This window comes from Symphodus melops, assembly GCF_947650265.1.
Source record: "Symphodus melops genome assembly, chromosome: 10".
NCBI lineage: Eukaryota > Metazoa > Chordata > Actinopteri > Labriformes > Labridae > Symphodus > Symphodus melops.
The window spans coordinates 11610277-11626519 of NC_136700.1; the positions used below are offsets into that span (position 1 = coordinate 11610277).

General features: G+C 39.7%; 1 protein-coding gene across 3 annotated transcripts; it reads right to left on the bottom strand.

Annotated features, from left to right (window-relative positions):
* Window positions 1-228: 228 nt before the first annotated feature.
* On the bottom strand, window positions 229-14954 carry LOC306830611 (BICD family-like cargo adapter 1). Of its 3 annotated transcripts, none has more exons than XM_079354189.1 (10): window positions 14493-14953; window positions 12591-12806; window positions 7512-7634; window positions 6588-6734; window positions 5908-6090; window positions 4310-4474; window positions 3379-3456; window positions 2602-2714; window positions 2302-2422; window positions 229-1049 (listed from the first exon to the last, which is right to left on the bottom strand). In XM_079354189.1, the coding sequence occupies exons 1-10, from the start codon at window positions 14736-14738 to the stop codon at window positions 807-809; spliced, it is 1635 nt and encodes a 544-aa protein (XP_079210315.1). In that variant the 5' UTR covers window positions 14739-14953; the 3' UTR covers window positions 229-806. The 3 variants fall into 3 exon arrangements, with proteins under 3 accessions (XP_079210315.1, XP_079210316.1, XP_079210317.1); XM_079354190.1 differs by having other exon boundaries at window positions 7512-7631; window positions 14493-14952; XM_079354191.1 differs by lacking the exon at window positions 3379-3456 and having other exon boundaries at window positions 14493-14954.
* Window positions 14955-16243: the final 1289 nt, after the last annotated feature.

The following is a 16243-nucleotide window of genomic DNA, read 5'->3' on the forward strand; positions in this document are numbered from 1 at the left end:
ATTACCCGTGTTTCCTTAGTTCGAGTATGAAGGTCTGCATTTCAGGGAACCCCAAAGATAGTAAAGTTTCCTTATAAACCATATATTACATTAACATGTTGTTTCAACTGTGCAATCCCCCCCATTTCAATTGATAATATCAAAGTTCTCCACTTGTACAGGTGTGATATACGGGGATTTGACAAGCACTCCAGATGTGATCAGTGAGGCAGTTCAAGAAATAAAACGTTTAATTTAAACAGCTTTAATACTGAGCATCGAGTCACAGAACAAACACATACCAAGTTATCATTCAGAGAAAAAAAACATACAAAATAAAATAGCTTTAGCATTTATGTGACGATCATACATTTGTATAAAAGAAACATTTTAACATTGTTATCTGGCAGCACTTCTCTTTTTTTCCAACTTGGTATGTGGAGACAGTTTTACAGTTCAATCATGAAAATTCTGTTCAGTCTTTTGATTTGTGATGTTAAATAATTTCAAAACATACTCTACACATGCTGTTTATATAAAAGGACATACATTTACATTATTACAAAATAAGGCACATTATTTACAACCTTAAGCAAAGCTTTGAACATAATTCTGTGAAATAGCTAGAGTCATCACAGTAATGAGAGGGCTCAGCCTCAGTGAAATGTCAGGTAAGAGGTTTCTTTATAGTTTCTTGTTCATAGTGGCTCTGTGGTTCTGTGCTGAATTTAAAGTGTCTCTATGGTTTCTTTTCACCATATTTGATGTACACAAAGCTGCGGTTCTGACTTCCTTTTTTAACTCCAGGAGCTTCTGTTCAATGTCCACTATTTACCATACTGCACCCCTTTGCCTCGTCTTAACCAGTCTCTCCAGGGGGACTGGGTTTTGTCCTGATTAGAGTCTGAATTCCAGGTCGTGGAGGAGGAGGAGGGCTGTCGTGTCCAAGTGGAGGTCACCATGCTTGGCCTGCGGAAGAAGGACATGCTGTTGGATGGTGACTTCTTCTGAGGAAGCTCCGACTGCTGCTGTGACCTGAGCTGCTGGTTGATGATGACCTGAATGTCGTCCTGAGAGAAGGTGAAGAGGAAGACAAAGTGAGGACTAATTCTGAAGTGAAGTCTGCTGTCTTATGCTGGTAAAGAACTGCATGGTTATATTTTAGATATAACACAGGCATTATCATGTGTCTGTAACAGTTTGAACAGTACTTTACGGTTAGGTTGTTGTTGCAGCTCTCTCCACTATTGTTACCACCATGTTTTACATTAATCAATTTAAATGTTGTCTTTTGAAAGGTATAATCAGTACTTTTCATGCTGTCGACAAATGGTATGAGAAGACCAGAACTAACAATGGATTGATCCTACAAACATGTGTTGCCAAATACTTGTGTGCTGTAGCTGACTTCTCTCTACCACAGACGCACTGTCATTACCAAATGTAATTAATCCTTGAATGAATAAATTCCAACAACCTTACAATTAAATTGTTTTCGAGTGACATTTGTTGTAAACATCAGTTGCCGGGTCTTAAAGGTGAGCACAGAACAAGTTTAAAAAAAACATTTATATTTTTCACCGATAAGTCAAAATAATCAGATACAAACGAAGAAATGATTTTTTTGTTATATTTAGACATTTAGACACATCCATTTTGTTTCATTCCGATTCAAAAGACAAAACTTTTATGGCATGTTCAAAGAACTTTAAAATGTTGGCCAGATTCAGAGAACTGAAAACTGAAATGAGATTGAGCTAAAACAGCCAAAGCATTATCTCAGTATGTCTTGGATCTGAACTCTTGAAATGTTTAAGAAACCATGTAGTTGCCAGTTGTCAGTGTTCTTTGTGAAAGACTGATCACTGCATTTATCTGTTTTGATCTGTAATTCTCAAGTTCCCTCAGTGATTTGCTCCAAATATTAGAGATCCTAATTTCCGGCAGATGGCTTGGCTTGGCAAAGTGACTCGGCAGCAGAAAGAGACACTTGCCTCTGATAGTCCTCCAAACTGACAGGACGAGGAGAGAAATTACAGCATCTGTCCCTGACCTCCTACTGAGGACACAAACTGAGATACATCCATCCTGTCCTGGTAAATTAGCTCTGAAACTGCTGACAGTAAGCATGGCTTTAAAAAGGGATATTTGAGCTGTATTTTTAGGGTATAAATTAAAGGTAATTATTCAGGAATTGCTCAGAGATTCCAAGTCTTTTGACAGTGTGATTAAGACACAGCATGAGGCATGGAGTTGGCTGGTTTATGAAACACCAGACCTGACTACATGGACAAAAAGCTGAATAAACAGAAAGGAACCCACCTGCCAGGCCTCCAGCTCCTGTGACAGCTCCAGTTTCCGTTGGATAGCTTCTAATAGCTGGTTGTTCAGGCACATCATGTCATTTTTACTTCTCACAAGCTCGACCTCCATCAGATTTTTCCTGCAAATATAACAACGTAATTCAGCGGAATTACAAGAAAAAGTTAGTAATGCTCTGTGTCTCCCCTCTTTCTGAATAATTCATTGATAGTTCACTGAATATTAAACCCAAAGTAGTCTGTCAAAGGCATCTGGATGTATTTAACATTATCATGCATCATCAAAAGTATTTCTTCTCACTTGGCTATGGCTTCGTCTCGGTCCCTGATCGCCTGCTGGACAGCTTCATTGTTCTCCTGTACGCTCTGCAGCTTCTGCCTCAGCTCAACGTTCTGCTGCTGCAACAGGACATTCTGGAGAAAGAAGAAATAATCAGTGTTTAGACCCCCATGTCAAACTCACTGAAATCTGTTTTTGTATCTTTTTAAAGTACAGCATTAGCACTGTAGCCAAACTGTTGTATTTCTCCACCGTTAAAATTACAATTAAAGGACTTAAACAAAGTTAAATGTTTCTATTCTACTGTATTACAATCTTTAAACACGAGAGAGCCAACATGGGTTCAAATGTGATACTTTTTTTGTTCTCTTTAAATGTTGTTAGTGAAGACAGAATGCTCACAACCTGTATGTTATATAATGCATCAAAGCAACAATAAGTGAAGCAGCAACTTTTCTCAAAAAATAAAATGTGGCATCATTATAATAAAAAAACAGTGAGAATGATGTCACTTTTAAACTGTATCCTAATTGTGATGTTATTCTTGATTTAGAGATTATCTTAATATTGCAGAAATTGTTTTGGCACAGATTTTTATTATTTTTTTTAAGAAGAGACCTCTGTCATCCATGCACTTTATTTTGTAAGTCACGCCATTTAAAGAATCTCACTATATCCGTCTGTGACACTGAGATGGCTTAAAATGAAAGCAGTGAGGTCATAACTGACCCTAAAATAATGGGCCGCTGTTGGTGCTGCTCCTCCTTGAGACACTCGTCTGTTCATCACTGGGGTTACCTGATCTCTCAGCTCCTGTGCTGCTCTCAGATTCCCACACTGATCATCCATCCCATCGACAAAGGCATGATTCAGCTCCTGGGACAGACACACAGAGATCAGAGATCAGGTGTCAGCCGTGCATTTCACAGAGATTTACACCAGAAAGGAGTTTCTGTGGCATTGGCCTATTTGCACGACGCTCCAATAAGAAAGAGGCGGGCAAGTATATTGAGTTACAGTAACAAATGCTTGTTACTGGTCTGGATGGGATACAAACGTCAGGAGACACAAGTGAACGATTGTACCTGCTTGCTTGTGGCAGAGAGAGGCTTAGTGGAGTATGTAACCTAACAACAAAAACAGTGCAACAATTCATTGACATGTTCTGCAAAAACAAGGACACTCAGGACACTGTTCCTCAGCCGAGTGCCTTCAACAGCCACAAGGAGGTAGTTAAATTGACTCTGTATTTTCTTTATCCATTGTCCTCCTCTGAATGCTAAAATCTATTATATTAAAAGTGAAACATCAAAAAATGTAGACACAGGGGTTAAAGAAACATATTCTTAAGTTACAGCTGTGTTTAAAATGCAGCCGTCTGCAGAACTACCCTACAAATGTACAAAATAACATAGGTAATACATTTATTAAATTGATGAATTTCTTGCTTGAATCCATCTAAAACACTCAGTATTCAAAGTATTCAAAGTTTCATGAGGTAACTTTTGTTCGGCTTTGGATCCATCAGACAAAAGAGCTGGCACAAAGGACACGCCGTATATTTCGTGTTCATGTGCACTATAATGGGTAACATTTAAAAAATATAGAAGATAAAGACATAAGAGACTTTTATCTCTTTGTGTTTTCTGATTTCAAACAACAAGGTCAGTCTTTTGTTTCGCACTTCCTCTACAGTCTCCCTCATTGATATAGCGCGATGATGCCTTACCTGAGGGCCTGACGCATGAGCCAGAGTTTGAGCCACTCCCTTTAGCTGCAGCAGCATCGCCTGCAGGTCCTCCTGATGATCCACAGCCTCAGATATCCCTGCGTTGTTCAGCTGCTGGGTCAGTGGGAGCAGTAACTGAAGGAGAGACCCCATTTCTTTCTTTATCTGTGTAGAAGAAGAAGAAGAAGAGGAAAGAGAAGACAAAAGAAGAGGATGATGTACGTTAGTTATGACCTCGAGATTTTAATTGTCAATTTAGCTGGGAAGTGTTGAGTTACTCTCAAAGTACAATTGGTAAAGCTTGGAGGCTGCAACAGCATATCTGTCCTATTTTATAAGAGTGTATGTTTCAAATGTTTAACAGAAAAGTTATAGGCTGTTACCAAGGAACATCTTCTCATTGTTCTGTTCATTTATTTTTCTCTACACACCTGATCTTTACTGTTAAATATTTACACAGTGGGAGGGGTCAGCATGACCTCATTTCTTTATTTAACTTCCTTTGAGTCAGTTATATCACATGATGATACTGATCTCATAATAATGACTCAGAGAAAAATGTAATGGCCTATGTCATACTTCCCAACAAGAGGATAGCAGATGAAACTTTAGCAAGCACGTTCGATTTGTTTTGTTTAAATGTTATTTGAAATACTTCAAAACTACTGATGATTTTATGAGATTAAAAAACATGCACCAAAATCCTTGAAACAAGGAAACTCTACAATGTGGCGATGGCAAACAGGAAACGTAGTGATGACTCATGATTGCAGTTATACATCACACTTTTCCTGCATGACCAAAACAACAATAGAATGAACCAGAAGAGATGGGGATTAGACGTTTGTTTTCAGTTTTCCTGCTCTCGCAGAAAAGTCATTTGTCGTCTTTAACAAGTTTTTTTTTTTGTGTGTTTCTTTGCGTTGTCTTTATTCTAAAAATCAGAACCGTCACACCTTCTTCCACTCTTAGAGTGTGTTTTTGCGTCAAACACAAGTCTTGGTAAACTATGTTCTGTCAGCATGTTTTTCATTATAACAACATTGATATGATTCTTCCAATTAATCTTTCAGATGGTTATTCACTGGTGTCACTGATGGGTTTATTTCAGCACTGTTTGCTTGTTTACAGTTATCACAGTAAAAAAAAAACAAAAAAACATAAATCGTACTGTGTAGAACTACAACAGAAGAAACCCATGCGATAAAGTAAGTGCAGCCTGTCCTAAAACTGAACTCTGCTGGTGTTCCTTCACTTACAGTACTCAGAATTTACAACTCCCATAGCCCCTTACAGGCTATGTGTGCTCCTAATAATCTTTTTTTCTCTTCTTCTGGTCATGATTTACTTTCATTTGTACAATGAACCAGTTTCTGTGTTAACAAATGTTATCATGCTTTATCATTGAATGCTAAGAGTGTTCAAAGGTCCTGCATGTTTAGTGATTTCTAACTCCACCATCCCCAAATATTACTCTCCATTTTCTGATTTGTAGGCTGCCCAATGTGAGCTGTCAGATTTTTCTCCCGTTCTCCCTGGTCGAATTGAAATAAAATGTATTCTGACTGTAATCATCTCTTGTGCTGGTTCTTTGATACCTCTTCTTTGCTGACTCCAAGCGATGTAGTCTCCAGGCTGCTCTCTAGCTCAGACAATAACGAAGCATCCCCTTGGCTCCTGGCTTCCTGCAGGGACACTTCCTCCTCAAGCTCTTCCACCTGCGCCTGCAGCTGCTGTGAACGACCCTCCGCTGCCTCCACTTTCTGCCGCGCCTCGGCGAGCTGAAAAACAGGAGGAGGCGCAGACACATACTTGAACCCACATTAAAACAACAAGTGATAGAGATAAAAGTGATGAGTGACAAGTAATAGAGATAAAAGCTGAACACAAATATGATCCTCAAATTATATTGGCAATGAACAGAGTAAGAAATGACAACAAAATATTTTTAACCAGCGACCATCTTAGGTTTGTTTTTTTACAAGCTGTCATGCAAGAGAAATCCTGACTTGCCAGATTCCAACCTGCAGCCCAACGTGAAACCAAAAGAACACGAGAGGAATCCAGATTTACGGGTCAAAGTTACAATGACGGGGATGAGGTGATTGTTTAAAAATTCTTTCCACAATCCCGCCGAAACCCGGACTGCCAGGCAGGGAGCACAAAATCCCTTTGTTACTGAGCCTCTCATTCATACACAAAGTGAACTGTTTTGTGTTGCCTTGTCTGCCACTGCGTGCGTGTGCGTGTGTGTGTGTGCGTGTGTGTGTGTGCCTACCTGCTGGCTGTGCTGCTGGTTCAGTTGGTCGTGCAAAGCCAGGCGTGTGTGTAAAGAGGCCAAGCTGGCCCTCAGCTCATTGTTTTCTCGGCACACAGACTCCAAACGCTCCTCTAGCACCTGCTCATTCTGGGTGAGACGAAGCACCTGTAAACGCACACAAACACACAGATCTTTAAGATGAATGAAACTACATTTAATCTCTTACACAGAGATTAAATCTGAAACAGAGACACGTATAGCACTTTGTGTTTTCATTTAACAGTTTGATGTTCTTTTGTCTCAATTCCGAAAGTCAGTCCAAATGTATTGATCTTGTGTCAATAAGGAGACATGTCCCTGATATCTCAAAGGACTATCCAAACAAGATTTTGACTTACATTAGAGTCAGACAAAGCCTAAATGTGAAGAATGAATGAATGGAAATGGCCTTGTAAAGGGTTTTCTTTTACAAAAGACAAGTGGTTATTGAAGGAAGTTCTGACTCAGTTTTAAGTATCTTAACAACCTGAAGTATATTAATTTAAATAGTTTTAATGATCATTTTTGTTCTTACACTTTTTGTATCATTGTGGACTTTCTTCCTTCTGTTGACTTTCTGTATGTGCTCTACAAACTGTGTTATGTTTGTTTTAAATTGTGCTCTTTATTTCTTGGGAAAGCTCACTTACAGAGCCAAAACCTTCCTCAGTACAGGGCACTTAAAAAAAAAAAAAAAAAAAAAAAAGGCTGACTGATATGAGCCAGCAGCTGTCAACACTTTTGAGCAGAGATAATCACACCAGGCATGTGGTACAGTGTTTACTGGCCATTCTGTTCATTTGAGAACATGACGCCCTCAGTTTGTTTTAGCAGTTCCGAGTAAGCCATGGCTTGGTTTCACATATGTACAGTTTGTTTTCTGTTGTTGTACACGTTAGTTACCTGCTCCCTCATGGCACTGATCAGCTCCTCGTCCTGCAGCTTGATGTGGCTTCCTTTTTGTTGGAGCTCCTGCTTTAGAGCCTGCAGCTCACTGGACATGGCTTTCTCCACCTCTATCGCCTGCTGACACAAATACAAACCAGAGGGAAAAAGCATGAGATTTGAACAATTTGGAGTTACAGAAGAGACACAAGGGGCTTTTTAATGTGTAGGATAATCCTCCCTGTGCATTTGGTTTTCTGTAAGACATGAGCAGAAGGTTGACAGGGAGACATTTAAAGACATTTAAAATGTTCTCACCCAAACTTTAAACTATGTCCAAGAAAAGTGGAAGCATACTTTTGTATCTGTCTTCTTGAACCCCCTTGAGGCCTGAGCTTTGCTAGATTTAAGGCCACAATCTTGAATCTAAAAATAACTAAATACTGTATATAGCAGATAAGATCCTGTAATCTTAGGTCTTTGTGTTCATTTGCCTCAAAGGAGGGGATTATTTAAGTTAAAGAAAACACATGCTTGGGGTGGTTTCGGCCAAAGGCCAGGATGCAGAAGACAAATAAATGTTTTCATTACTGCATATGGAGGAACTGCTTATGGTTTCAATATGTTCCCAGGCAGAAGTGGAACCACAAGTGGAGCTAAAGTCATCGTTTGACCTGCTCACTACTCACGTCCACACATCGATTTAAAGGAGCCTTGGTAACTGTTTTAACACTAACAGCGCTGGAGAGCGGTGTTCTCTTTCAAGTATTTACTTGTTTCGTTAATATCACAACATGGCTGATTGAAAGACAACAGCGGTATTTTGTTCAGAAACATTCAAACGTGTTAGCTGGGTAACAAACGGATTTAAACAATGTAGGAGTCAAAATACAAACATGGAAGATGCAACATCAATTTTGTGAGCTAGGGAACAACGCAACCATTTACAAAACATATTTTATAACATACATAATGTAAATAAATATTTTTGTTATGTCTAAATATTATTCTTCTCAAAACTTCTCTCTCAGACTTTGACCACTAAAGAAAAGGAATATTTGGGGATGTTTTTTTGTGTGCTACTGTGCTGCTTCTGCAACCCCAGTGAACACCCCCAGCCAGTCGACCTCCTAATGCCCCCCTTCGAACCCCCACCTGCCTGATCAGAGACGCTCAGCTCCCCTTACTCAGCAGTTTGGCGCACTCCTGTCACGTTCGATTAGCGCCGCACAATACAAGATAAAAGGGCAGACTCTTAGGCAGATGGAGCAGAGGGCATCTCGGACCGCTCTGTGACATCATCATGCCACATTAGACATCAATGTAGGCGGAGGGTAAACATGGACATCATGAGGGTGAAGCCGAGGGGACAGAATATGTGAGGCCTGTGTGCGGGCTAAAATTAGTGTAAATGTGTGTTTGTGACGAGAATTAAACAGGCACTGATGGAGAAAAACAAAACAAGAGGAGAAATGAGGGGAGAGGGGCTTAAAAGTTGAACATTTGCGAGTCTTCATTAACGCTGCCTCATGTCATCAACATGGGCCCCCTTCCCACAATGGAGGCAGCGACCCACTGAGAATCCCCAAAACATGAGGAGAAGGAGGACGCTCCATTTGGTAGAGACACAAAGATGATATCCCCTCATCCCCTCACACAGGCCCCTCACCGAGCCAAACACTGAGGTATCTAACAGCTGACGACCCACGCTACAGCCTAGCCCCTCGGGGAGTTTGCAGAAAAGATGTCTTTCCCCCGGGATGAGGGGATGTTTGGGCAATATCAAAGGGGAAAATGAAAGATTTATATCTCTGCCAGCTCTTTATTGTCTTTCCTTTTTGTCTGTGAGCTTCCTGATGCTTGTAGAGGGGGCAGAGGTCACGGAGGCTCGCCTGAGGATTCAGGCATCTCATTTTACAATAACGGAAATCTACTGTGAGCGATTTGTCACGGTCGTCCAATAAAACACTGTGATACTACACTGCCTGGGAGGGCCAGGGTTCATGTTACACTTGACGGAGAGAAGGGGGCAAAAAGGTAGTGTGTGAGCATTATGTGTAACACACACCTGTCAAGCAGGCACCAAAAGAGCGCACTAAAATGCAAAAACAATAGTCACAACACTCGCACACATGCTTTGCCAATCTTTCTCTGCAAAAAAGACTTGCATGACTACAAATGTTTCCCGTTTAACTCTTCTAAATTTTAGGATATAAAATGTAACCTTTGGAAAAAAGGTATAAAACCCAGTGGTGACATTTTCAAACTGGCTGCTAACTGCTAGTTTTGCTCGACAGAAGGTCAAAAACATGGAGAGTTTCAGTTAGCTTGAAGTCTTACGGGACACAAACAATGAAATCATCACATCTGAAAAGTTGCTAAATGTATATTTTGTCTTTAAAAAAAAATCATTATGATGAAAGATAATGGATTATCAAAACAGCAGCTAAAAAACAAACTTATAAAAGGACTAATTGTAAGACTTTATTTAAGATGTCCAATAATGTCCTCAACATGTGTTTTTGGTTCTGTTACAGTCCAGTAAATGACTCCGCCCAAAATACAAACATTTCCAGCTTATCATACAGAATCACACTCCCTTTCCAGTCTGGCATTTCTCACCCAGTAGATGTTGTGTTTGTATATTGATTTTAATTCAAAGATAAAGTCAAGGCTTGGAATATTTTCTTGCACAAGTATTCAAACCAAGCCAGGAAAACGTGTGAATGTTATTTTCACTCCTTCTGTGTAAATACAGAGATAGCCTCCAGTTTTCTCAGAATCAGAGTGTGTTTTTCATGTTAATCAATTACTGAGCAGAAATGTTCTTAAATTCACAAAAAGTTCCAACGGACTCATTTCTTTTTCCCTGGAATGAACATTTGTGAAAAAAAGAAAAAAGAAAAAAAAAAATCAGAATAAAAACACGCTGACATCACTCGTCACTCTTTGCTATTTTAACCTCAGCAAACTGTCCAAACAGTCAGTGCTGCCGAACCATGTGACCATCTGGCAAACATGGACACTGTTTTCATACAGCCACTTCCTTAAATGTACCAGGAGCAAGAGTCACGGAGAATCTTTCCTCTTGCATCTGAGCTTTCCTTTCTATTAAACATGAGGAATTTATTCTATCTTAAGTTTCAAAGTTAAAAAGTGGATGTCCTCCTCCAGATTCCTGTCAGGCTCTACATCAACACAATTAAAGTTTAAAGGTCTTTGAAGCTGCTGATTTCACACATTTCCTAAATCAATCATCGGTCTATATTAACTGGTTTCATTATTGCCCTTTGGTGCCAAATGTGAATATCTTAATATGTTTTAATTATAGCAAAATCCTCATCTTCAGTTGTACCACATTTTAATAAATGCGACTTGTGACTCTCAGACCTTTAGAGTTATTTGTACTATTTAGTTTGTTCTATTTTCAGCCTTTCTAAGCAGACAAACTTAACCTCTTTTTTTCTAATAACAACAACGTCTCAGTAGAGAAGCCAGATTGAGACTCGCAGAACAAAGTCATCCGTTTCAGTCATAACTGTGATAACTCACGCACATAGAAATCCCAGGGATACAAACAAAACTCACCCCAGCAGACGGCTGTGCAACTGAGCCACCAGCAGACTTTACCACGTCGGGTTAACACTCGTCACACATGGAGCTTCTTCAGACTCCCTTTATTTCTTCACAAGTTCGCTATCCTTTGATTTTTACCACAGCACAAGAGTCCAGGGTTGTCTGCATGCTTCCTGTACTCGGCAACCAGATAAAACGTTTTCTTCACTTCCTTCTCCTTGAACAGCCCAAACTGAGGCAACCTTTTTTTTTTTTTTTTTAATCTTAATTGACTTTTTCCTGAACTTCTAGCCTGTCTGCTTTCCTCTGAGGGGTATAAAGACGTTCCTAGTTCCTTATTCTGCGGACCTTGGCTCATGGGAGGAGAGTGTACAATGTTTGGTTGAATTCATTTTTAACTTTACCAGCTGAAGTTGGCATTTCAAGCTGCTTCCCGTCGTCTGTGTGTAACACAACTCTTTAATGTTTACCAAAATATTCCTGACTCTCTCAGGCTGAAAAGGTCCTCAAGGTTTTCCAGCTGTGTGAACCAATCAGCTCCTCAATGCTTACTGATTAGAGGCTGTAAAGTGTGTCATGGGCTTGATTTTCCTCCCAGTGTTTCCTTCATATAAAACACTGATGATCATAAATATGAAACCTGAGACATCTGATAAAGGGTTTGACTCAGTTGTTTGCCGATAGCTTTTCTTGTCCATTACGTCATACAAATAGCTAAGCGTTTTGTTAACAATTAACCTAGTGTTACTTATTGAACTCTTCTATTAGATTATTATATGCTCAGGCTAGAGAAAGTGACGTTCTTTTTAAATCAATCAATGTGTCTCCCATTTTTGTCAATTATTAGATCAAAGCTTTTGTATATAATATTTCGGTAAAAGTAAAACATAATACAGTTTGCTTCAGTAGAAACCTCTAGTTATCTTACATTGTTAAACAATCTATGAAATGACATTTTAAGTTTAAAGGGATTTACAAAAAGAAAAGTGGAATACAGTGAATCACATACTATGATATACTTTTCTAAACTCCCCTCCCTTTGTCCTGGACCTGAAATCAGGTCATAGCATTTACTTTCACTCCCCATCTATTTTTACATAATGTTTTCCTTCTGCTCAATGCTGGTACGGATCATTTGCCTGTTGTTAACAACAACTGATACTTTGATTTAAGATCGTCTGTCTGACCGGAGCCTGAAAAATGACTCTTAAATCAAAACGTGTATAAGTGTGCTCTTGGTGTTGGCCTTGCTCAGACTTTATAAATAATCTGAGAGTTTGACCTCCCTCTGTGGAGCAGATTTGATTGAGTCACACTGAAACACAAAGCAGAGAACATTGAGTTTCAGTGCGTGGATCTGGTTTCAGTCCATCTTATCTGGTTTAGCCTCACGGAAAAACCTGTGCGTTTTGGATGCACAGCATCTCAGTTGTTTGCTTCACAATGGTTCAGTTACCTTTTCGTAAGCCAGAGGGTTTTTTTTTTTAATCATAGATGCAGACATTGATGTACAGGACTGACCGTTTGGAGCTGCTCCCTGAGCCGCTGCGTCTCCTCGCTGTGCTCCTGTTGGGCGCGGCTCTTGTCCCTCTCAGCAGCAGCGAGGGCCTGAGTGAGCCGCTCCACCTGAGCACTGAGCTCCCTCACATCCCGCTCCAGTTCCCCCACCTGGCTCTCCCACTGGGACTCGCAGCCCTCCAGCTTCAGCCGCAGCTCATGTCTGCCCTGCTCAAGCTTCTACACACACACACACACACACACACACACACACACACACACACACACACACACACACACACACACACACACACACACACACACACACACACACACACACACACACACACACACACACACACACACACACACACACACACACACACACACACACACACACACACACACACACACACACACACACACACACACACACACACACACACACACACACACACACACACACACACACACACACACACAGGGGTGGAGAGATTTTACATTATGTTTATTCAACAAGGACCGTTTTAATGTATAGAAAGGATAGGAAATTATAATGCACATGGATCAAAATAAAGACTAAATGTTACAAGGATTAGGCAAAGAGAAGGCATTAGAATGACTGAATGCACCCGCACACCTTATTCGGAGTGCCAAAGGATCATGGGGGGTAATAATATGAGTGCTTGAATTTAAATCTCAATTATATTCTAGGGCTTTTAGTGTATTCATTTAAAAGTTAATGACAGAAAATAAAATTAAGTTGTATGAATACCATTGTCAAGTACAATGCACAACAACCAATTATTCCCTTTCCAAACCTTTACCTAGAGGAGGACAGGTTTCTGTCACTTTACTGACCAAATTATTGAAGTCATAAGCAAATTAATATTTAACAAAGAAGATTACTGTTGCATAATGTAATAATTTCTTGTGTCTTGTACATTCTATCAGACTTCAGGCAGATAAGTCCTCTCCAAATCTTTATTGCTCTTTGTAAAGTTCAGTACTTGACACATTAACACTGTGTCTCAGATTTGTTCTGACGTGCAGTTTCAGCTGTTATCACAACCTGATAAAAATCACATTGAACATATGAAGGAGACTGACATAATTTTGGTGTAGTGTGTGTGTGTGTGTGTGTGTGTGTGTGTGTGTGTGTGTGTGTGTCATCTCATAAGCTTAAAACATGTTCAGGTCTCTCCTTGTGTAACATGTAAGCAGGTTGTTGGGTTCTCTCACAGCTTGTGAACATACCAATTATGTCTCATAAGCTAGAAATTCTTTTGAAGACACTGAAAATACACAAACAGTAAAATAGGAGCACAGACATTAATCATGACGAAAACTTGAGCTACTACAACTTTTTAAACTTTAAGTAGGTCTATGTGAAAGACAGCTAATGGTGATCTTTTACAGAGGATTTCCAATGAATGTTTGTGATACATATTTTATATTGTGCTGGACAATTGAACTTTTACTTTTAAATAACTGTGTCCCATTGTTCTCCATTATCAAATATTACATTTTGGCTTTTTATTTATTTATTTTTATTACAGAAATGACCACATGGCAATTGGCAATATTAACCATATGTGTAGCCTTTCTGAAGAAAATGACAAATTGATGTTATCTGCTATTCTAAACTAAATGAGTATATTCTCTACAGGTTACAAGTTTAACATTTGCCTCAAAGTAGATAGTCTTATACCATGAATGGGGATTTAACCTGTAGCCTGCAGGAGACTGTAAGCGGACACATCCGTAGGTCTAAAATGGAAACTACTTTTCCTTTCCAAACATCCAAACATTTGCAGCGAGGAAATCGTTCGGACTTTCAAATTCCCAATGCTTTAAGTTTTGTCGTCCACTTACCCTATGTTCATTTTTAAACATCATCTGAGAAATAAAGAAGATTCTTCTTACCTCCAGCTTGTCTGCGTAATGTTCATGAAGTTTTTCGCCTTGCTCTTTTAACTGACGGTTTTCCAGCAGCAACGCGTTTCCCAGCTGGGCTGCCAAAATAACCTCTTCCTCCTTTTGTTTGAGAGCAGCCAGGAGTTCGTTGGGGTCTTGATAATCTGTTGTTTCCTCCGCTCTGTAGTGGTAGTAGAAATCCTCCTCCAGATCAAGGCTCTTGGGCTTAAAGCTCCATTCATCTAGTCGATCCATAACGGAGGTTTGTATTAAAATGTAAACGCTGAATCCTTAGAATGAAATTAAGGTTTTTAAGGCAAATCCACAAAAAACATCAAGGTGTGGATAACTTGTCCATCCATTACACCTGCACCGTGTTCCTGCTCTCTCTCTGTGTGTTTAAGTGACGCTGAAGGTTTGAGCTCCACACTGTGAGCACGCGCTGCTCCGGCTGCCACCAACAGATGACTTGTTTCTTTGCAGATGGGAGTGTCTTTAAATCACCTGAGCAACCGTTACCATCCCATTGTAAACAACCCCACACACTCACCTGTCTCACGAAGGCTCCCTGTTTATCATGGAAATTTTACACAAAGCAGAGACACATGTAACATGTAAATAAATGATTATCACTTTATTCAAGAAATTAAGATGGTTAAACAACCATCTTAATTTCTTGAATAAAGTGATAATATAGTGATAATGGCCTTATTTTACACAAGAGGACAACCCAATTATTAGATAAAATGAAAGGTTTTATTCAATCATTTTACATAACTGTCTGTCTTTTCTTCCCTTATTAAAAAAGGGGAAAATCAGCATCCAGAATAAATTAAATTGAAATTTGAATAATTTCAACTATATGTCTCTCCCTGTACTTTTTAAGTGTGTGGTGGAAAAATAGTGTGTCTGTTATCTTTGATTTGACCTTAAGGTCAGGATAATACTGCATCATTTAGCAATAACAAACTGTTTCTCTGAAGGGTCTTGGTTTGTATCTCCCACAAGAAACACTCCTCAGGATCTGGGTACAAGGTGATCTTTTAGTCAGTTCCTTCTGAACAAAGAAGTTTCTGTTGGTGTTCCTTCGTACCAGGTGCGAAGGTGTTCATTTTGATATACCCAACCTAATTTAGACTTAGACTTAGACTGAACTTTATTGATCCTTTTGGGATGACTCCCTCAAGGAAATTTAGGTTCCAGCAGCATATATATTACTTTTTTTTTTAAAGTCAAGAAATGTTGGAGAAAATGTTTTGATGCCTACTCTATGTAGAAGTACAGTCTCGATGTCGTGCAGCCACTCAATCTCTTGATCATCTGTCCATGCAACAAATGTTCCAACAGGTCCTGATCAGGGCAATACAACAGAGGGGAGGGCCCGCCTTCATTGTCTGGGACCTTCCCAGAGGTTAAAGGTCAGCCTCTGCAGGGTTTGACGGAGCTGGGTAGGCAGTGTTGGGGGAATAAAAGACGCAGCATCCTGACGCGTGGTGAGGTTTTGTTGTCAGAGGGCAGGCACAGCTTCTGTACATATGGCAGCATGCATCAAGCAAGCTGAGTTGTACACAACCACTGTCTTCATTGTTCATGTTCATTTTGTATAGCGACTAATGGAGAGGCTTGTGCCACAAGTGTGACCAATAACACCTGTCAGCCACAACAACACATTTAAATGACTCTAATAAAGCTCATGTGTTCCAGCAAGCAGTCATGTGAAAGAGGAAGGGTTTTATTAAGACTTTGAAAGGACTCAAACC